Consider the following 14,404-nt stretch of genomic DNA (forward strand, 5'->3'; position numbering starts at 1 on the left):
TACAGGACAGTTCTCTTTCCATCATCAAATAGTTCTTTCTCATTTCAGCCGGGCCATCAATGCAACTTTACTGCCTATTCATGTTTATTTGCACAATTGTCAATGATATTTTAGCCATTCTGTACACATTTTATGCAATAAATCTATGATTTATAGAATCTACTGAATGACAGTTAGTCATAAAATTGTAGAATTAAATTATGTATATTTGTTCTTCTCGAGAGAAACTGAATGGAACTTGCCTGCTGTTTCAGCTGCTGTACTAGTCGGTCCTTCTCACGTTTAAGAGCTATCACTTCATCTTGTGTCTTCTTCTTTTTAGAGGCAGAAAGTTCTAATAAGGCGATGTTTGCATCTTTCTCACTGATGGCTGCCAGTAGTGCTTCTTGCCTGTAACAAAAATTAGACCGGTTAAGGAATTATCACGCTTATCTGACAATGGCAATGAGATGCCATTCATTGTCTATTCATACATTTCCCCATTTGCACCAAACGTTTCTATTAATATTCAGATTTCTCCAAAATAATGTTCATTTTTGGAGCAAGGGAAAAATAATCTATTTGCTGTTTTCATAATTCCTGTCTCCAAATGCACAGCAATACTTCATCCACTCTGCCCCAACAAAGTACTTCAGCTAGAAACTTAGAATACCACGACCACTGCACCAATCTGCCTCTTTTATCCATAGCAATTACACCGACTTAGTCAATGGCAACTTAATTGTAGTGTTGTGCTGTAGACCCATGCCCAGTAGAGTTTTGCGAACATGGGCTATAGTATTAATCTGCAACTAATTTGGCACTGACAGGTCAAAGGAGTTTGCTGTAGGAAACTGTAAAAATAACACGCTGGTGAAGTGGAAGCTGCCCTGTCAGTGTGAGGCTGAAGTTCTTATATTCTGGCAGCATAGAGGGAGTATTGTTCTGCATTTAGCTATGCCACACATGGATTGGAAGAGCTTGAAATAGACACTTGTGCAAAATTTCTCTGGAGTCGTAAGAGCCTCAGGGCAATTTAAAAATGCCAGGTAGGGCTCAATTCCGGATTCCCACCCCTATTCCTGGCATCCCAATTTTTGGTGGCATGGAATAAGTGTGGGGATGGCGAGTCATTAGCTGAGTGATGGAAAGTGTTATCAACAGCGCTATCAAGCAGCCCTTATTGAGCAATAACCTGCTCACAGATGCTCACTTTGGGTTCCGTCAGGGTCACTCAGCTCCTGACCCCATTTCAGCCCTGGTTCAAACATGGACAAAAGAGCTGAATCCGAGAGGTGAGGTGAGAGTGACTGCCCTTGACATCAAGGTATCCGAGCAAAACTGGAGTCAAGGGAATCAGCGGGAAAACACTCCACTGGTTGGAGTCATCCCTGGCACAAAGGAAGGTCGTTGAAGGTGAATCACCTCAGCTCCTGGACATCATTGCAGGAGTTCCTCAGGGTGGTGTCTTCGGCCCAACCATCAGCTGCTTCATCAATGACCTCCCTTCCATAAGGTCAGAAGTGGGGATGTGCACAATTTTCAGTAACGTTTGCGACTCTCCTCATATACTGAAGCAGTTCATGTCCAAAGGCAGAAAGACCTGGACAATATCCAGGCTTAGGCTGCAAAGTGGCACTAGCATTCCGCCACACAAATGCCAGACAATGACCATCTCCAACAAGAGAGGATCTAACCATCGCCCCTTGACATTATCATTGCTGAATGCCCCATAATCAACATCCTGGGGGTTATGACTGACCAGAAACTGAATTGGACGAGCCATATAAATACTGTGGTACCAGAACAGGTCAAAGGCGAGGAGCCTTGCAGTGAGCAACTCACCTCCTAAACCCCCCCCCCCCCCCACTGCTCCCCATCACCACCAACAAAGCCTATCCACCATCTATAAGGCCAAGTCAGGAATGCAATGGAATACTGGTGTGGTGGGGAGAGGCGTGGTGGGGAGAGGTGTGGTGGGGCGAGGTGTGGTGGGGCGAGACGTGGTGGGGCGAGACGTGGTGGGGCGAGACGTGGTGGGGCGAGGCGTGATGGGGCGAGATGTGGTGGGGCGAGGCGTGGTGGGGTGAGGCGTGGTGGGGAGGGGCAAGATGTGGCATGGTGGTGCGAGGCGTGGTGGGGCGAAGAGTGGTGGAGAGAGGTGTGGTGGAGAGAGGTGTGGTGGGGAGAGGTGTGGTGGGGAGAGGTGTGGTGGGGAGAGGTGTGGTGGGGAGAGGTGTGGTGGGGAGAGGTGTGGTGGGGAGAGGTGTGGTGGGAAGAGGTGTGGTGGGGAGAGGTGTGGTGGGGAGAGGTGTGGTGGGGAGAGGTGTGGTGGGGAGAGGAGTGGTGGGGAGAGGAGTGGTGGGGAGAGGAGTGGTGGGGAGAGGTGGGGAGAGGAGTGGTGGGGAGAGGTGTGGTGGGGAGAGGTGTGGTGAGGAGAGGTGTAGTGAGGAGAGGTGTGGCGGGGAGAGGTGTGGTGGGGAGAGGTGTGGTGGGGCGAGGTGTGGTGGGATAGGGCGAGGCGTGGTGGGATAGGGCGAGTTGTGGTGGGGTGGGGCGAGGCATGGTGGGGTGGGGCGTGGTGGGGTGGGGTGAGGTCCGGTGTGGTGAGGCGAGGTGTGGTGGGTCAATATGTGGTGTGGTGGGGAGAGGCGTGGTGGGGCGAGGCGTGGTGGGGCGAGGCGTGGTGGGGCGAGGCGTGGTGGGGCGAGGCATGGTGGGGCGAGGCATGGTGGGGCGAGGCATGGTGGGGCGAGGCGTGGTGGGGAGAGGCGTGGTGGGGAGAGGTGTGGTGGGGCGAGGTGTGGTGGGAAGAGGTATGGTGGGGGATGAGGCGTGGTGTAGTGGGCATGATGGGAGCAACAGAGCAGCCGGTGTCAGAACCGAGTAACACACGTGTGAGGAGCGGTGGAGAGAGGTGCGGTGGGGCGAAGTGTGGTGGGGGGAGGTGTGGTGGGGTGGGGAGAGGCGTGGTGGGGAGGGGCGAGGCGTGGTGGGGAGGGGCAAGATGTGGCATGGTGGTGCGAGGTGTGGTGGGGCGAAGAGTGGTGGGGAGAGGAGTGGTGGGGAGAGGAGTGGTGGGAGAGGAGAGGTGGGGAGAGGTGTGGTGGGGAGAGGTGTGTGGGGAGAGGTGTGGTGAGGAGAGGTGTGGTGGGGCGAGGTGTGGTGGGGAGAGGTTTGGTGGGGAGAGGTGTGGTGGGGAGAGGTGTGGTGGGGAGAGGTGTGGTGGGGAGAGGTGTGGTGGGGAGGGGAGTGGTGGGAAGAGATGTGGTGGGGAGAGGTGTGGTGGGGCGAGGCGTGGTGGGATAGGGCGAGTTGTGGTGGGGTGGGGCGAGGCATGGTGGGGTGGGGCGTGGTAGGGTGGGGTGAGGTCCGGTCTGGTGAGGCGAGGTGTGGTGGGTCAATATGTGGTGTGGTGGGGAGAGGCGTGGTGGGGCGAGGCGTGGTGGGGCGAGGCGTGGTGGGGCGAGGCGTGGTGGGGCGAGGCGTGGTGGGGCGAGGCGTGGTGGGGCGAGGCGTGGTGGGGCGAGGCGTGGTGGGGCGAGGCGTGGTGGGGCGAGGCGTGGTGGGGCGAGGCGTGGTGGGGCGAGGCGTGGTGGGGCGAGGCATGGTGGGGCGAGGCGTGGTGGGGCGAGGCGTGGTGGGGCGAGGCATGGTGGGGCGAGGCGTGGTGGGGCGAGGCGTGGTGGGGCGAGGCGTGGTGGGGCGAGGTGTGGTGGGGCGAGGCGTGGTGGGGAGAGGTGTGGTGGGGCGAGGTGTGGTGGGAAGAGGTATGGTGGGGGGTGAGGCGTGGTGTAGTGGGCATGATGGGAGCAACAGAGCAGCTGGTGTCAGAACCGAGTAACACACGTGTGAGGAGCGGTGGAGAGAGGTGCGGTGGGGCGAAGTGTGGTGGGGGGAGGTGTGGTGGGGTGAGGCGTGGTGGGGTGGGGCGGAGTATGGTGGGGTGAGGCGTGGTGGGGTGGGGCGGGGCCTGGTGGGGTGGGGCGATGTGGGGTGGGGTGAGGCGTGGTGGGGCGGGACCTGGTGGGGTGGGGCGACGTATGGTGGGGTGAGGCGTGGTGGGGTGGGGTGAGGCGTGGTGGGGTGGGGTGAGGCGTGGTGGGGTGGGGCCAGGTGTGGTGGGGCCAGGTGTGGTGGGGGGTGCGGGGTATGGTGGGGTGAGGCCTGGTGGGGTGGGGCGAGGTATGTTGGGGTGAGCCGTGGTGGGGTGGGGCGAGGCGTTGTGGGGTGAGGCGTGGTGGGGTGGGGTGAGGTGTGGTGGGGTAGGGCGAGATATGGTGGGGTGGGACGAGGTGTGGTGGGGGGGCGGGGCAGGGTAAGGTGTGGTGGGACGAGGTGTGGTGGGACGAGGTGTGGTGGGTTGGGGCGAGGTGTGGTGGGTTGGAGCGAGGTGTGGTGGGACGAGGTGTGGTGGGGGGCTGAGGCGTGGTGTAGTGGGCATGATGGGAGCAACAGAGCAGCCGGTGTCAGAACCGAGTAACACACGCAACTTCAGGGTGACCACACTAATCTGTGCATGGAGTTAATCTTCAAAAAGGCAATGACCGTGAGTGCTGACGGTTTGTCTCCAACCCCCTGCTCCCATGCAAAAATCTCGGTCAATATTACTTTAGGGAGGGTTCATTTTCTTTTCAAAAACAAATTCTAGACTAAGAATTGGGGCTAAATTATATGATTCTACCTATCCTCACCCCTGGCTAAAAAGTGCTGGCTCGTTCACAGACTGAAGTTGAGATTTCCGCCTCTTAAGAACCGCAGGTCCTGCCTTAGAAATGCAGCGGGAACAGCCTATTAGAGTCCAACAGAGATGCGTGATGTTGGCTCAGGGTTTGTGTAGGTGTTTGGGGTTCCTCACCAGGTACCAAGCTGGCAGGCACTGGTAGTTGGCGTTTGAGAGGCCAATGGAGGGGGGCCAAACTGGGGGGGTGGGGTAAATCCTCAGTGGAGGAGGTAATCCAGCCGGGCTGGCTGCTTAGCGTGGGGCTCTCCTGCCACAGGTTAAACCCAGGCAATGGCGAGGTGAGGCCCTTACCTGGGAATTAATGGCCCAGTTAAGGGCCTCACTTAGCCCACTGGCAGGCGAGGAGCCCAATGCCACTTGTATAATTGCAGTGGGATAAGGGCCAAAACGGTAGGTGATGGAGAACCACCAAATTCAACAAGCCCCCTTGCCTTCAACCCCCCTGGCAGGGGAGTGTATAATCCAGCCCTTAGTCTTCCTCATCCACATCTCATTAATACATGAAAGTTTTATTGGGGCCTACAATGACTTTTTATTAATTGTTAAAGTCACATCTAACTGATGCCATTTCAAACCATTTCTAGTCTAAAAAAAGCACACGATTTCTTTAAAACCCTTCCTCGGAACTTAAATAAAATAATGAATTTAAGTCCATACTGATTGCTTTGTTTGTCAGAGAGAGTTTTCAATAGTCAGTTCAAAATGGATCAACATGATTTCGAAAGGGATGTGGACCCTGGTTCATCTAGTCTACTGAACACTGATAACATCCGGGGATAGGCATTAGCTCTTATTAAATTACAGTATACAAGGCTGGGGTTTTTTGTCTGTATTCTACAAGGACTCTTAAAAAGACAAGAAAAACATCAATTTGCTGTTAGCTGTCCAAGTAAACTCAGGCTGACAGAAGACAGAAAACAACAGCTACACAGCACACTTGGTGCACGCCATCTTCGTTTGAAGTGCCTCTTCGATTAAAAATGCTAGCCAACCAAAGTTTTCTTGAAAAATAAAAGTAGTTTTCACAATTTAATCCATAGTGTTACTCTGAAACTAAATAACATTACTCTTCTGGAGTTCAGCACTTACGTTTTTGGGTGCAATTATCTGAGGAAAACATCTGGACTTGGCTAGTATATTCAATTAACTATGTCTAGCACAGAATCCTGGCTCTGATTCTATGCCTAATCGCAACATTAATCATTTGATTCAACTGCCTCAACTTAATATTGCTCTGTCTCCCCAACCCTTTCATTCTTAGTTTACTCAAAAAGAATGAACCAGAATAAACAAGCAACTTGAGAGTAGTGGAATATAAATCCACAAAATAAGGTCTAGGGTTACAGAATATGTACTTAGCTTAAGAAGGCTATAAAAGCGAAAAGGTATGCTCATGCAAAGCACAATTCTTTGGGGCAGCTGGTAAATGATAGGGAAATAATGGGGAAACCCAATACCACAAAAAAAATAGATAAGGCGACACACGCCCAAAGGGCAGAACCCCACCAAATTGGGCTGCTGAATGCTGATAAAAAGTGCAGTGTATTATTTTATCAAACTCCAGCCTAAACAGCTGTCAAAGGAATAGTTCTTAAACAAATATGGGCAAAAATGGAAGATGGTGTAGAGTGCACCATCAACTTCTAACAAATGTCAGAATTGTTGAGTTAATAGCTGTCAAAATAATGAAAAAGGAAGGTAGGGGGAACTAATTGGCAAAAAGGCTATTGAAAAATTTTAACAATGGTAAGTTAAAATAACTAAGTGCAATTCAAAAGTGCTGCAATGCTATGAATGAAAAAGTTATCACCGTCTTTTCTTTTTTAACTGAAAACAACGTCTTATAATTCTCCTCTAACAATTTACCCACTGGTACTTCATCCACGTAGCCATTGTTCAAGTGTGAGCTTTCACAGCCAGTTTCACAGCAAGCTATTCAGTCAGCTGTGGGAGGTGGGGGTGCATTATGACTTCTATTCATTCCCAATATCTTCTCAGTGGACTTCAAACAGAGGTTTCTGATAACATTTAGAGAGATTCATGGTCGATCTTCCCCTTCCTAACCCCAAAGGCACTGAAGTCAATTGTTACGTCCCTAATGAAGTCATAACTGAGAGTTGTGAATTTAACACGGACCAGAGATTGATCCTGGGGCCTTTCTAGGTTCTACAGCTCAGCTATTCGCTATAAAATTTACTAAGCCACCAGGGTGGCCACCAACAATATTTAGTCTAGAACCAATAGTTCACATTTAGTGAAGCTCTTTGCCCTCGAAGAAATCCTGCAGTAAAATTATTTTTAATAGATTTACTGGGGATAAGCAAACAAAATAGGACAAATATTAAACAATGAGACCCAATCTAGTTCACAGAGTGGTCAAGTTATATCCTACATTAAGGCTTTGAAATAATCAAAAGGAATAGACACATTTAAATACTCAGACTCTACCACATTCTTAGGTTTAAGACTGAGTTGAAAAGAATGACAACTCCTAATAAGAGCAATCTGTGGTTAAGAGAAAACAATCAAGGCACAATACACAGGGCGCTGTTGAATCTTGAAAAGAATAGTTTTTCGACTACATCACTGAAGCTGGCTTGTGTAAAAAAAAATTGGTGTACTGTTTATCAAAATCATATGTAAGACAAGGGAACGGAAAATCATAGACATTTAATCGACACACAATAGTAACAAAACAAAAAATCCTAATATAAAAAAATCTAAATACATGAAGGCATGTATCTATATCCACTGAATCGCATCTAATGTGAAGTTTTTCCAAGTAATATGAAGTGTTCATTCATTTTACTGTATTGGCTTGTCTACACATATCAAATAGAACTACTTCGAAATATTACAATACAGCAATAATTGCCAGGTCTTGCGCCATATTTTTAAAAGCATTTTGGAGGCACATTTTTGGAAGCCAACTGATGTTATTGTGGAATCCAGCTCTAAACATGAGCTCACTGAGTTTACTTCCAAATAACAGCCTCCCCTTACAAAAGATCAGACTGAAATGAGTTAAGCTACTGTTTGGAATGTAACATTGAAAAACATGGACAGCAATGTGTTGAGTGAGCTGGGAAAAAGCATAGATGGCACAGGTTACAAGCAACCAGAAGAAACACAGCCATGTGAGTTCCAGTGACAACCTTGGTCTTTTGTACACTTGTTAACATAGATGCAAGGAAAGGCAAGGTCACACATTAACTATTCAGAAATATTTTACGTTCAAATTAAACTGCACTTATGCTACCTTACCAGCTGCAATGATTTTGCCAGACTAGTGATTTATTTGTAACAAAAACACTCATCTTTAGTCATTACAGGTTAACTATGCTTAGCTCTTAACCCATACTGCACTAATGTTCGCTATCCATTTGGACAGACCCACTAATTACAGGATCATTTCAAGGATATATGAAAAAGTTTTCACAAAATGACAAGCATGGAAACACAGACAACAGTCATGCTGAGAAATGATGCAATGTCAGCAATAAATATAATTTGCTGTGCAAATTATACCGTTCTGATTGTCATTATAACCATAGCAGAAAATAATCCAAAAACAGGAAATGTGAAGAAGTTCAGTTACTTGAAAAAGGACACAAATCAGAATTGCATTGTACAAGGGGCTGGTTTAGCTCGCTCAGCTAAATCGCTGGCTTTTAAAGCAGACCAAGCAGGCCAGCAGCACGGTTCGATTCCCGTACCAGCCTCCCTGAACAGGCGCCGGAATGTGACGACTAGGGGCTTTTCACAGTAACTTTGTTGAAGTCTACTCGTGACAATAAGCGATTTTCATTTTCAATATTAAGATTACCTGCAAGGCAAAATGGTTACTGCTTTTAAGTACTTGGTTTGATTATTCTTGTCCATCCCTAAAATAATGAATGGTTTAACAGTCAAGAGTTCTGCTTGACAGCTCAAACTAATTTATTTAGGTGGAAGCCACTATTTTAATCATAACTGGAAATGTTTTCCACCCTTTCTTTGCATCGCTGACACCTAACACTTTTTTCTCCACTCCCTTGAAGGCAGTCAGCCAAGTTTTGGAAATAGTCCGACAATGTACTAAATTATTCAATACTTGTAGGTAATATTGCTTTTCAATAAGCAGCTTAGTATGCAAGTGATTCTTCTATAATTGTATGAAATATCCGCAGAGATCAACTGAATAAAGTTCTGAACAGCTTCTTCCAGAAACATTGGCCTTTCATAAAAATGTAATTTGAGAGATGCCACAAAAACTTGTATCCATGCCTCAATATCCTAAGAGTCAACTGTTTTGTTATGCTCTTGATGTAGCATAAGCTGCTTCCTTGATATGCACTCTGACAAAGAAAGGTTCAGACTTGGAGATAGCTTTAACACATTTATTAAACTGTTAACGATTCTCCTACTCGGATTCGACTCTCCTGTTAATCCTGCTACAGCTACTCAGGCTGACTAACCAGTCTGCTACAATCCATGTGGTGGGTGCGATTTGTTTCAAATCAACCCTGTGTCTGTACTCACTGAGTGTCTCCACTGGAAAGAGGAAGATCATGTGTGCTGTGTCCTTTTATATGGGTTGATGTAATGCCCTCCTGTGGTTGTGTCACCTGTGTGTGTGTCGTGAATGCCCATTGGTCATGTCCTATCTTACTGGCCTATTGGTTGAATGTCTGTGTCATGTCTCTGGTGCTCCCTCTAGTGTCTAGCTAGTCTACGTGTACTTACATTCACCCCTTGTGTATTTACAGTGATGCATATCACCACTTCCCCCCTTTTTTGAGTTACATATTTTCTGTACAGTGTTTAAGAAATTTGAACAAAAACAGGCAGATAAGTGATGCGATGTGCAAGTTATGATGACTGTGATGCCTATACAGTAGTATACAAGACCAAATAATAGTTGCAATGACTTTGAGGATCAGACAATACAAAATAAAAGTCATGAGTCCAATAGTTCATGAATTTATATCGTCTGGTATGGATGTGTCAATGGTGACGTTGTCATTCCCTTGTGAACGCCGTCACTGTCCTGGTGTCAGGTCATCAGGAGGTGTTCAAGTGTTCAAATCACTTCATTGACTGATTTGGAGTCTTTTTTTCCCAGATGCTTATGGTAGAAATTCTTGATGGCATCTGTCCTGAAAGCTATGTTGCCTGTTGGTAGTGCAGCAAACATGAATTGGTAAGATGCATCGTCCTGCCATGGAATGTCATTGTACTGAGCTGAGCAGTAACAGTGTCCCCCATTTGCAGAGTTGTACCATGTCGTACCAGTCGTAGTTCCATTGTTGTTGTTTTTGTCGTGCTTGCTGTCGACGTTGTTGCCTTTGGTACGCTTCTTGTTATTGTCTTTGATGTTGTTGTGTTGGTTGGTTTTGTTGTCATGTTTGCTGCGCTCAAGGACCACACTCTGTGGATAATATGAGTCCTTCACACAGTTACTCATGTCCGCATGCTTTGTGGCATCTGCTGTTTCCTTGAGCCGTCATCGAGACCGCGGCGCTCCCCATCTGGAGTCAAGTCCGGCTTACTTGAATCAGCTTTGGCTTGTCGATTCTCCCCGTCTGGAGTCTGGGTCTGTTTCACCTGTGTCAGTTTGGGCTTGTCGATGCCCTCCCGTCTGGGGCCCTTTCTGGTTCACCTGAATCGTCTGACGTTTGTTGATGCTCCCCGGCCAGAGTCAAAACGTTCAGGAATTCATTTGCTTGTGGAGAGGCTCAAGTGAATGAGGTGTGAAGTAATGTGGTGTCACTGGAGTCACCAGTAGTCTCACTGTGCTTGTCGAGTGCCTCTATACACACTGGCTGAGGTCTGTCACGTTGCACATCTTGTATGGGAAGTGGGATGCCGTCGTCACTTATCACACATAAAGTGGGTAGAGCCTCAGTGTTTTCTTCTTTTGCACTTGAGTTGGATAGACTGTCAGAGTCTTCTTCTGGTGGCTTAAACAGTCTGGATGGACTGTCATAGTCGCTTTGTTGTTCACTGGAGCGTGGTGGACTTGCATTGTCTGCTGCTGGTTGCTCAGAGGAGTTTGCTAGACCCTCATGGTCTTGTTCATGCAAGGACTACGCTCTGGAGTCTTGCGTTCCTTCAATCATGGAGTCTGTCCATGAGCTCGCTGTGGAAGCTTGTGTCACTCCCTCTGTGTGTCTTGCAGCGTGCCCTGCGTGGAATTGTGCATTGGTCTCGCTGCAGAGTCTTTCATCGCTTTCTGTGTGGAGGCTGCGACCCTTCGCGGTGCGTGGACCACTCTCTGTGTGGCAGCAGTTCACTCTGTGGGCTTGTACCGCTCTCTGTCTCTTGGCGTCAGGCCGCAGCATAATCCTGCACTCACGAGTCGGGATGTCATATATGCTGGGCTGAGGAGTCCCCAATCCGAAGAACTCGTCGTCGTGGTCTTCAATGTACAACACGTCTAGTTGCGGTTCGGGTTTGGTACTGGGGTAGCCACCTCCCAAGATGAAACCTTCGTCTGAGTCGTAGTCTTCTAGGACCACATCATCACGTTTTGTGTCAGAGCTGGCATTGGGATTGCGATGTCCAAAGAAGAATTCAAAGTCTGAGTTATAGTCTTCAAGGGCTGTATCATCTCTTTGGGCGGTGCTAACTGCTTGTTTCAGGGTTCTGTGGAGGTTACTTTCAGTTACTGGTCGAATTTCAGGCATTGTGCTGTCGTTCCAGGTGAAAGAATCTGATTTTGAGGCTTAAAATTTTTTTTTGTGTTTTGGGACATTTGAAGTGGGCGTGGTCCGGGGCCTCTGATGTCACGAAGGGTGTGATGCAGGGCATAGGAAGCGATTGCGCAGATCACTGTTCCTTTACTTGGGGCCTTTTTCTCAACTGCGCATGTGCGGCTCCTTTTCCAAGATGGCCACCAATCAAAACTGCCGTTTTCTTCAATGGAAAGCCTACCTTCGCCTCGTGGTGAGTGTTGGTGCCTCTTTTACTCTTTTTTCTTGTATGTTCCTCGCAGAATTCTTGGAATTTGTCCAGGACTGCCTGGAAGTCGCTCTTGTTTTGCCCCTTTGAGTATTTGAAGGTCTGGAAGATTTCAGCTGCTTCTGGACCCGCGATGGTAAGTAGAAGTTTTATTTTCTCTGCATCCGCCATGCCATCTAGGTCGGATGCTACCAGGTAGATCTCGAATCTCTGCCTGTACGCACGCCAGTTTTCACTGAGATTGCCTTGGTACCTGAGCTGCTGTGGAACCGGAATCTCGAACATCACTTTGCCTGGCTGCTGTTACTGGTTGTCACTGTCTACTGAGTTGTAACTACATGGATTTAAACTGTCCATTCCTTGGTACCATGTTTTGTTATGCTCTTGATGTAGCATATGCTGCTTCCTTGATGTGCACTCTGACAAAGGAAGGTTCAGACTTGGAGATAGCTTTAACACATTTATTAAACTGTTAACAATTCTCCTACTTGGATTTGACTCTCCTGTTAATCCTGCTATAGCTACTCAGACTGACGAACCAGTCTGCTACAATCCACGTGGTGGGTGTGATGTGTTTCAAATCAACTCTGTCTGTACTCACTGAGTGTCTCCACTGGAAAGAGGAAGATCATGTGTGCTGTATCCTTATATATGGGTTGGTGTAATGCCCTCCTGTGGTTGTGTCACCTGTGTGTGTTGTGAATGCCCATTGGTCGTGTCCTATCTTACTGGCCTATTGGTTGAATGTCTGTGTGTCATGTCTCTGGTGCTCTCTCTAGTGTCTAGCTAGTCTATGTGTATTCACATTCACCTCTTGTGTATATACAGTGATGCTTATCACCACATCAACCTCTGAAATGGTCTTCTTGTTAATCTTGTGTCCCACTACACAACTCATACAAAACTCTACTGGCCGCATTCTGACCGACGCTTCTTCTCTACTCTTCATCGATATCCAATGGCTCCCCATTTCCTAACACATCAAATTCAAAAGCCTGCCTACTTTTCCAAATCCTTCTATGGCTTTGTTTATTTGATTCTCTCCCCCACCCCCTCTCCAATTCTATCTGTGAGGCCTACACTACTCTCAATCGTTCAAAGTGTGCCTCCTTTCCTTTCAGCCTTACTTACTCAGTGACAGGCAGAGTGTTCAACTGTCTTGATCTTGCTGTCTCGAACACTTTTGATTTTTCTAATTGTTGATCTGCCTTTAAACATTTCACAAAGTATAATTTTTGGTCAACCTTCTAGTTCTTCTATTATATTGTGATGCCACCAGCTGTCCTCCGATTATATTTGGGCGCAGGCACTCAGACCACATTATATAGACCAACTTGAAGCAGGGTCACCTGCTCAAATTTAGCAAGTGTGATGGGCAAACTTTCAAGAAATCGTAGGATGAACATAAGACAATTCACTGAATTGCCCACGAGAAACAGAGTAACACACAATAAACAAACATTATGGAACTCTGCACAGGGAGGTGTGTACCCTTCCATTACAGGACCATCAGTGATAATATCATCAATTTGCTATTCAACGTTGTGGAGAAACTTCAGCACCAACAAGTGGCTGGACATACCGGAGACACTTAACAAATTAAGTGGCACAGTCAGTCAGCTGAAGCTTTAAAAAAATAAGTTAATCCACCACATTGGACATTTTACTCATACTGAACATGGCTTTGAACAACTGTTCTGTAAATCATCAACTATTGCATGTGGGGGGGGGGGGGGGGGGGGGGGGAGAGAGGAAAAAAAAACAAGAAAATAAAAATCTGTGGTGAGGAATATTGATGAAAGCAACAGACAAAAGAATGAAAGTTCAGAAGAAAATACAGGGTCAGGGCAGAATCAAAGGAGTGCAGAGAAACCCAAAGAAACCGCTAAAAGAATGATGCAGACCATCAAGCCAGATCGAGCACATCAAACATATATGGTAATGAAGATAGGGGACTTAATACAATGTGAAAATAGATAGCCACTGCTGAAATTCTCAGTACAAGAGCTTTCATACTAAGCACAAGACTCTATTTGTACGTATGAACAAGCAGTAGTCATAAATCTGGCAAATGAATCAGTCAACTTAATAAGAATAGTTCACATTAAGCATCTGAAACTCAGATTAACAGAACAAAGCTTCACAGATTAAAAATACATAAATATGGAATGTTGTGTGCTGTGGACATGTGCCAGCTATGGACCCTAGTTTAGAAAATCCAACGGGGGCAATTTTAACCCTGCCTGCCCAGAGGGAGAAAAGCCAGGTGGGCAGTTAAAATTGACTCAGTGACAGACATTCCTCCTGGATCCTGCTCTCTTCCATTTTAACCTGTGCTAGTGCTCTACCAGGCCCTACAAGAAAAGAGTAGGCTTTCACTTTTCTTCCCATGAGAGGTGCCTGGCAACCCTCCCCATGGCTTACCTCATTGCCAATGAGCCTCCCTTTGGTCCTGTCAGGAATCCTCCTGCCACCCAAAGCTCTGCTCTCACTGGCTGTTCAGCTCCCACTTGGCATCCGTTTTGTGCAAGAATCTGATCAGCGGCTTGCAACAGTTGCCGTTGTGTTAAAAAGTCACCTAGGCCTCACACAATCAACATCACTAATTTAAATTTGCTTTTCAAAATCAAACTGGTAGGCAGGAAAGGGAATTTACAAATGGAGAATTTTTAAATCAAGGATTAGTAAATGATGAAAAATGCTTGTTTCTATATTCATTAAAAAACCTCACAAAATAGT

General features: G+C 47.3%; 1 protein-coding gene across 13 annotated transcripts in view; it reads right to left on the bottom strand.

Moving 5' to 3' along the window:
• The window catches only part of LOC119974015 (ERC protein 2), a 1,008,595-nt gene that overhangs the window by 229,129 nt on the left and 765,062 nt on the right, over nt 1-14,404 (bottom strand). For all 13 annotated transcript variants that reach the window (XM_038812801.1, XM_038812804.1, XM_038812800.1 and 10 more), the window contains one exon: nt 243-390. In XM_038812801.1, coding sequence (XP_038668729.1) covers nt 243-390 — 148 coding nt within the window. The remainder of the gene's footprint in view (nt 1-242; nt 391-14,404) is intronic.

Source organism: Scyliorhinus canicula, chromosome 11 (genome assembly GCF_902713615.1).
Source record: "Scyliorhinus canicula chromosome 11, sScyCan1.1, whole genome shotgun sequence".
Classification (NCBI taxonomy): domain Eukaryota; kingdom Metazoa; phylum Chordata; class Chondrichthyes; order Carcharhiniformes; family Scyliorhinidae; genus Scyliorhinus; species Scyliorhinus canicula.